Below are 8,239 nucleotides of genomic sequence, written 5' to 3'. Positions count from 1 at the left end.
TGGGTTGGAAGCGACCTTAAAGATCACCCAATTCCAACCCCCTGCCATGGGCAGGGACACCTTCCACTCTACCAGGTTTCTCCAAGCCTCATCCAACCTGGCCATGAACCCTTCCAGAGATGGGACAGCCACAAATCCTCTGGACAACCCATGCCTCAACACCCTCACAAGGAAGAATTTCTTCCAACTATCTCACCTTAATTTCCTCTCATTCACTTTGAACCCATTCCCCCTTGTCCTGTCACTCCAGTTCCTAATGAAGGGTCCCTCTCCAGCTTCCTCATAGGTCCCCCTCAGACAATGGAAGGGGCTGTAAGGACTCCAGACAACCTTTTCTATTCCTGCCAAACAGCCCCAACTCTCTCAGCCTGTTTCCACAGCACAGCTGCTCCAGTCGCCTTATCAAACTTGGTGCCTCCTCTGGACTTGCTCCAACAGCTCCATGCCCTTCCTGTGCTGGGCCCCCAGGGCTGGAGGCAGCTCTGCAGGTGGGGTCTCACCTGAGGCGGCAGAGGGGCAGAATCCCCCTCACCTGCTGCCCATGCTGTGGACCAGCACAGGACACACACAGGGGGTTTCTGGGCAGCGAGTGCACACGGCTGGGTCCCGTTGAGCTTTTCATCAACCAGATACATCTCTACATATTCCCGTGTGTGTATATACGTGTGTGTGTCTGTGTCTGTGTGTGTCTATGTCTCTGTGTGTGTCTATGTCTCTGTGTGTCTACGCGCGCTCCCGTGTGTGTATGGGGGGTGTGCGCGTACCCGCTCCACGGTCGGTGACGTCACGCCGGCGGGCCGGGCGCGCCCGCGCTGGCGCGCGGCCAGGGTGATGTCACCTCCCCGCGCCCACGTGACCCTCTCCATTGAGAAAACGCCGGCCGGCCGGCGCGGCCCCGATATAAGGGCGGGACGCTCCGGGACACTCTGGGACAGCGGCACCTCCGGCTCGCTCTTTGCCTTCCTACCCCTGTCCGAGCCATGGTGAACCTGCGGGTGTGCGCGCTGGAGTGCGAGGCGCTGCGGGCGCTGCTGCAGGAGCGCGGCGCGCAGTGCCTCGTCCTCGACTGTCGCTCCTTCTTCTCCTTCAACGCCGCGCACATCCGCGGCTCCTGCAATGTCCGCCTCAGCACCATTGTCCGCCGCCGCGCCAAGGGCGCGCTGGCGCTGGAGCACGTCGTGCCCAACGAGGAGCTCCGCGCCCGGCTGCGCCAGGGGCTGTTCCACACCGTGGTGCTGCTGGACGAACGCAGCGCCGACCTGGATGCGCCCAAACGCGACAGCACGATGCTGCTGGCGCTCGGCACCCTCTGCAGGGAGGCCCGCGGAGCCCGCATCTGCTTCCTCAAGGGTGAGTGGCCCCGCGGCGCCAGAGGGGACGGGGGGGGACGGGCCGGGGCGCCCCGCTCTGCCCCCGGCCGTGCGGCGCTCACCCCGCGCCCCTCTCCCCGCTCTGCCCCCGCAGGAGGTTACGAAGCCTTCGCGTCCGCCTGCTCCGAGCTCTGCACCAAGCCAGCCGCCCCCGCCGGGCTCAGCCTGCCCCTGAGCGCCAGTCCCGCGCCCGGCAGCGCCGACTCGGGATGCAGCTCCTGCGGGACCCCGCTGTACGACCAGGTGAGCGGGGCTGGGTCCAGCGGGAGCTGCTGCGGCTCCGAGAGCAGCGGGAGATGCCGCAGGACACTGGGCGGGGGTAACCGGTGGTCTCTCCTCTCTGTTGCAGGGCGGGCCGGTGGAAATCCTGCCGTTCCTGTACTTGGGCAGCGCGTACCACGCCTCCCGAAAAGACATGCTGGACGCTTTGGGGATCACGGCGTTAATCAATGTCTCGGCCAATTGCCCCAACCACTTCGAAGGGCACTACCAATATAAAAGTATCCCCGTGGAGGACAACCACAAGGCGGATATCAGCTCCTGGTTTAACGAGGCGATTGATTTCATAGGTAAATGAGCTCTCTTTACAGCTGGCTCTTTTTCTAAGTTAATGTACCCTGGGAAGTGACTTTTTTGGGCATTGTTTTCCCCCAGTAAAACGTATATTTGAGATTGGGGAATTTCATTCCATTGGGAGGATATATTCGGGGAACACTTCCATTAATTTTAATCTACTCAGAGGCATAATCTCAGCTTCATAAAGCTGTTTGAAATCTTGAATCAAGATGTACTGGTCTTGTAGAAAAGAATTAGTGAATTTAAGCAGATCAGTATTAAAGTAATCTTGCAAGACTGTTGAAGTGACCTGGAGGAGCTATTAGTATAATTGGAATTGGAGCCCAGAATGAAAGTAGCTGTTTTCCTCAGGACAAAGGCTCCCTTTGTCTCAAAAGCTCCGGGTGCACCTATAAGGAAGGGTTGGATTAAAGAAATGTAAAACAGCAGTCTGTGCTTTCCCACCTTTGGAAGCAGTGGGACTTGTTTGCTAACTGTGCTTTAATTCTTTCAGACTCTGTTAAAAACGATGGAGGAAGGGTATTTGTGCACTGCCAGGCTGGCATCTCCCGATCAGCAACCATCTGCCTTGCTTATCTCATGAGGACCAACAGAGTCAAACTGGATGAAGCATTTGAGTTTGTCAAGCAGAGGAGAAGCATCATCTCCCCAAACTTCAGCTTCATGGGTCAGCTGCTTCAGTTTGAGTCGCAGGTTCTTGCCCCCAACTGCTCAGCAGAAGCCGGGAGCCCTGCTATGGCAGTACTGGACAGAGGAGCCTCCACCACCACAGTCTTTAACTTCCCAGTCTCCATCCCTGTTCACACCCCATCCAGTGCTTTAAGCTACCTTCAGAGCCCCATCACTACTTCCCCAAGCTGCTGAGAAGCAGATGAAAATCCAGTCAGAACTCAGACTTGCTGTCTCAGAAGTGCAATAACTACAGGGACAGTGTCATCAGTCACTTGTGTTTTGTGGGGAGTCATTCCTGCATCTCAGAACAGTGTTGTAAAGAGAGAGGAGTTCACCTAATGCCAGAGAACCAGGTGTTTCTGACTTCACAAGCAAATATCTGGATGTCTACACAGAGATCAAAGGACACTGGCTCTTCCTGAGCTCTTCCTCCTTGTCTCCTGTCTGTCCTAAGCCTGCTCCATGTTTAGTAGCATGCTCACCAGTATTCCCATTCCTGAACACTTTGAGCAACACTGATGCTGTCCCCTTTTGTATGTCAGTCCTATTTATTTATTTTTACATTAGAATTGTTTGTTGGCTTTTGTTTTTTTGCCATCACAAACTTCAAGTTTCATTTTTAGAGAAACCAAATACCTCAGTATTTTTTTGGTACTATAATCCTGTGTGTATATCTGTCAGCTCTTCTTGTTTCCCAAGCACTGACATGAAAGCACCAGGCGAGTGCTTTTTTGAGTTGCCAAGGGTTGTATGTTTGCTGGTTTATTTATGATGTGAAATAATATATTTCTTCTTATGAAGACATAGTTTTGTTACATGATTATAACTTTTTTATACAAATGGAATAAATTATGATATTTCTATTGATCTGTATTATGTTCTTTAAAGTACTCTGTTTCACAGTCTGAGAACTCATGTGGAAGCTCCCTGGTGAAGAGCTATAACTCTGCTGGCCTCAGGGCTTGACTTATAGAAAAATGGGTTTAAACAACATAATTGATTAGAAACTACTGCAGCTTCTAAACCTGAGCTTTTCTTTGTTCCCATATAATTATGTGCAGTGGCAGTGAGCTGAGGCTGGTTTCTCAGCTGGGAGGTGGATTTGGCTGCACCAATGGCCATAGAATTGTAATAGTTTGAACCAGCTGAGACTTGGACACTGGGCTACAGTGAATTGAAAATATTCTAAGAAGGAGGAAGAAGCTTCTTTATTCCATTTTTACTTTTAATGCTTCAAAGGTTAAGTCTAAAAATTAATCTGTTAGTAACTGATCTCTAAGGCTTGGCTCACAAAATGTTTTCTTTTTCTGTCCCACCTTCCTAATTCCTTTTTGCAACTCAGACTGCCTCAGGAGTCTGGAGTGAGGTGTTTGGCTTGCTGGGCCATCTCTATAAACAAACCAAGGCCTGACAAGAGATCAGGTAACCAACAAGTCACCAGTTTTCTTACTCAGACACAAATAAATTCTTTCCTGCTGGAGATTATCAATAGAGTGACTTTGTATCTGGTGTTTCAGTTGAGGCAAGGAAGAGAATTTATGTAGCAGAGCAAAAGCCAGTCCGGGAAGCTGGAAGAGCAGCCCCCGGGGGCAGGAGCTGCAGGGTGAGGGTGATAGGCAGCAAAGCAGGCAGGTTAATATTGGGTGCTCTTACAGAACTGCACTGTCTCCATGGGCTGTGTGGGGCAGGGCAGCAGCACTGCTGTGACAGCCCTTTGCCCCTGGAAGCTGATGGGGATGAAATGCAGCTGAAAGCTTGATTTGTTAGGCAGGGTAGTAAAAGAGAGATGGATGGTGAGGGAGAAGTAGGACATTGTTTTCCTGTATTTGCTCCAGAAGGGAGCCACTCGTCCTTGCATACCTAATATTCAAGGAGCCAGATCCTACTTTTGCCCCTGCCAAAAATGGTTTTGCTTGGGCAGGCAGCAGGTTGTAACTTTGAAACATCAAGCCATTTGATCCTAATCAAGGCATTGTGATCCTAAGTTTATAGATGAAGATTTTTGTAAGCATAAAGCAGTTGTGAGTTGTGCTCCTGTCACCTAACTGGAGACAACCAAAACACCACAACCTCATGCTGAAATTTTGCAAGTTACTTGGAGTATTAATGGTGCTAAAATCCAGGACTCTTCTCCTGGGAGAAGGTGCCCTTGAAGGACAGGATGCTGCACCGCTGCCTCTGAAGTTCTTCCACATGAGCTGCCCCTCGGATGCAGCTCTGTCGTCAGCACTTCGCGTCAGCCATCACCAAGTTTCAACCTGACACTGAGGGATAAAAAAAAATGGAGCAGCTAAAAGAAGAGATCCCTGGGCACTGAGAGTGAAGTTAGAAACCCTTATTTTCCTAAAGTGTACCTGAACCTCAAAGTACCCCCTCCCCAAAGTCTGTTTCATGCTGCAAATCCTGCAAAACCCCTTCATCCATGGAAAGTGCCTTGGCATGTTGCACCTACCGCTGCTCTGCTGGTTAAAATTGCAAGACTGTCTCTGACTATGTGAGCCTTTTTACACCTGCAGTAATGGGTGGAACAAACTTTCACCTTCAAAGCAAAGCAGAGCTTGTTCAGTGGAAAAATACAACCTTGGCAGCCCTGGCCATGCAACTGATAAAAAAAATCCTGCCTGTTAATCGCAATTCAAACAGAAATCCGCTCCCTGTCAGCCGTGGGAGCTTGTTTATGTGTTTCTTGGAACAATAAAACTCATTACCTGGCAGCCGATCAGCTTTTATAACCTAAGCAGGCACCTGACAGAGGGGAGCAGAGAGCTGCTTCAGCACAAAGCCCTCTATGGATCAGCCAGGACAGCTGGGCTGCATCCCAGCAAGGCACCGATGTGCACTTCCAACTTTTGCACATCCAATGTCCTTTTCCAAGTCATTATCGTGATCCTTGTGCTTTTCTGCATAATCAGAGTCTCACAGTGCCCAGGCTCAGACTCCTGCAAACTCTTTGTGTGTAGGATTGCACCCAGATCCCAAACTCCTCCTGGTGCAAACAAGGGGAGGATAAGCGGGGAAGAGAGATCAGAGTGAGAATATCAAATGTCATCTTGGAGTGACAGTTTTGGGGAGACAGATTGGCTCAGCTGGGGGGTTGCTGGGAGCAGGAGGGAAGGAGTGGGAGGGGATGGCCAGGTGTGGGGCAGATGAGGTATGAGCTGGGCAACAAGGCATGAGGGGTTGAGACGGGGAGTGGCAGAACTAGAGGATGACTTGATGGCACAGCTGGGCTGAACTTTGCCCACTGTGGGTGTATTGGGAAGGATATCTTTTATTTTTGACCATTACTTATTCTCGCAGCTTTGCTGCTCTATTTGTTTGGAATATCAAGGCACACTGTTCATCCTGGTTTAGGACTTGAACTCACATTTCCCTGGCTCCAACATGAGCTGGCTGTCCCCTTGTGCTAGCAGGACTCAGCTGAGACCCATCCCCTGATATGCAATCCATAGTATCCTGGCACACAGCAGGCGTTCGTGGGGCTTTCAGTTTATATAAGCCTGTGGCTCTACAGTTGCATACATCCCCATGGAAACCACGAGGAGTTTCCCCTTGGTGAGAACGACAGTAACATCATTTCCTGCTGCTGACAAACCAATTTGTCATGAAGTGATAAAAAAGGCATGTTTTGTGTTTTCAGGAACTGGCTCCAGGCTTTGTTCCTCCCAAGCCAGAGGCTGCTCACCCGCCCTGAAGGCAAACAATGGCCATTGTGTGCTGTGCAGAGCAGGGATGGGGACACGCAGACAAGCCCTTTCAGGCCCCTAATATGCCAGAGCATGAACACTGACACCCCAAAGGTTACAAAGAGAATACAAGTCACAGCAGCACTTAATCCAACACAGTACATGGGCCTCCATCCAGCACCCACAGATGGGTCCCCACAGCCAAGGGATGTCCATGGCCATCCCACACAGGAACACACAGCACATGAGCCACATGTAATATCCCCAGCAAGATGCAGTACTCAGGGGATACAGTATATACCCAGTTCTCACATGACAAGCAGACACAGAGCTCCAGATTAGACGTGTCTTGGGTAATCCCCTTGTCTTAAAGCTTTTGCCTTTCTTTTGTAATCAGCACTTGGAGAGGTGTTGAGTGTACTCAGGCTTAGGGACTATCCTGTATTAGTCACCCCCAGAATCAGAGTGGCAGGGCACAAGGATGTGTGATGCCATTACATTGAAAAAAGAACATTACATCCAGATCACACACAGGCAAATCTTGTTTGCTGGATTACCACCTGGGTTTTTTCCTCTACTTGGCTCAAAGGTAGTAGAAAGGGCACTGAGACTCACTTGGAAGTGGGGTTTAAGTACAGCTCTGTAGATCCCAAACTCCAGTTCTGTAACTGAGTTTCAGAGTGATGGGGTAGGAGAGAAGATTGTGGTGTGTGACTGTCTAGTGTGGTGAGAAATCACTACACCTCAAACCCTATCTAAACCTGTTTTTTATCCCTAACAGTAATGTCTGTGGTCTAACAGCAATGTCTGTGACAGACACCTTCTCAGAGTGCAGCCAATGAGACTCCACTCAGGGCTTTGACTTCCCCAAATCTGCTGCCATCCAAAGCTGTAGGGAGTTTGGGAAAACAGTTAAAAGAGGCTCAAATCCACTCATGCTGAAAGAACAAATTAGCTCTGAGGTTTGTGCAGCGTGTGGTTCCTATTACACTCTGTTTACTACAGTGCAGAGCCAGAGGCCACAGCTGATGGGGAACTGGCAACGCGGCTGGGAGGCATGGCCAAGGTGGACCCTGTTAGCACCTACGAAGGGCATAGAAGGTTAAATGGGGCCAAGGTATTAAAAAGGGAAAGTAGGCCTGAAGGGAGAAATTTGAGAGTTTTTGGGGAGATGCAGAATCTCTTGATGTTTTGTTGATTTATTTGGTGTTGCTGTGGGGACTTCAGCCTGGCCCTGCTGGAGACCTGGCTTAGGCTATGGCCTTGTGACTCAGCTGAACCTCCTAGAGATGAACCCAGGTACCTGAGGGGAAGCAGCTGAGTTGCTCTGCTGCTGTGGTGGATAATGGATTCCTGGTTTTGTGAGCTATTTCCCATTTTGGAAGTGCAGTTGTACAAACCTGTGCTTGCCTGGAGAGCAGTGCCAAGGTCCTACAAGGACCTGGTACTGTTAGTCACATGGAGCAAGTTGGCTCTGTTATTGTAAGACTCATGGCCCAAACCAGGGGAAAAAGTTTTGTTCTTTGTCCTTATGTGGTGTGGGCAGCCTGTTCTCCAGGTGTGGGTTTGTGTTTTTTTCCACCCTGCGGGAGTTTTCACTTTCAGGGTTTTCCAACTACTGCATGTGGCTGTACATCCCTTCTGCTGTGCCAGGCTGTGTGTACTGATCCTGGCCAGCCCTGTGGCACAACTGAGGGGGCTGAGGGCCCCAGGAGACTGGTGGGACGGGGCTTTCCTGAGCAGGGTTCTCAAGCTCGTGTATTTGCATGTGTTTCCTGCCAGACACAGAGATGAGTTGGTCTGGGCTTCCCCTTGGAGCCGCTGGCACGCAGGAGAGTGGGTGAGATGAGACACCCGTGGGCAGCTTGCAGATCACCTTCAGCCATGGGGGCTGGCAGTGGGTGGGGACGTTCTCCAGGTGGGTGCTCAGGAGTG

At 50.8% G+C, this 8,239-nt stretch overlaps 1 protein-coding gene across 2 annotated transcripts; it reads left to right on the top strand.

Annotated features, from left to right (window-relative positions):
• Window positions 1-901: 901 nt before the first annotated feature.
• Window positions 902-3,485, top strand: DUSP1 (dual specificity phosphatase 1). 2 transcript variants are annotated; one of them, XM_071570378.1, is made up of 4 exons: window positions 905-1,350; window positions 1,465-1,613; window positions 1,720-1,939; window positions 2,440-3,485. In XM_071570378.1, the coding sequence occupies exons 1-4, from the start codon at window positions 981-983 to the stop codon at window positions 2,808-2,810; spliced, it is 1,110 nt and encodes a 369-aa protein (XP_071426479.1). In that variant the 5' UTR covers window positions 905-980; the 3' UTR covers window positions 2,811-3,485. The 2 variants fall into 2 exon arrangements, with proteins under 2 accessions (XP_071426478.1, XP_071426479.1); XM_071570377.1 differs by having other exon boundaries at window positions 902-1,613.
• Window positions 3,486-8,239: the final 4,754 nt, after the last annotated feature.

Source organism: Pithys albifrons, chromosome 15, assembly GCF_047495875.1.
Source record: "Pithys albifrons albifrons isolate INPA30051 chromosome 15, PitAlb_v1, whole genome shotgun sequence".
In the NCBI taxonomy this organism is placed as follows: Eukaryota; Metazoa; Chordata; class Aves; order Passeriformes; family Thamnophilidae; genus Pithys; species Pithys albifrons.
This window is presented reverse-complemented; position numbering and strand designations above follow the sequence as displayed.

What these genes read in the sequence shown, in the direction of transcription:
- DUSP1 (XM_071570377.1), top strand. Translation starts at nt 981, where the DNA reads ATGGTGAACCTGCGGGTGTGCGCGCTGGAGTGCGAGGCGCTGCGGGCG. An exon ending in GGACCCCGCTGTACGACCAG is followed by an intron (nt 1,614 to 1,719) that starts GTGAGCGGGGCT and finishes TCTCTGTTGCAG; the next exon opens with GGCGGGCCGGTGGAAATCCT. An exon ending in CGAGGCGATTGATTTCATAG is followed by an intron (nt 1,940 to 2,439) that starts GTAAATGAGCTC and finishes TAATTCTTTCAG; the next exon opens with ACTCTGTTAAAAACGATGGA.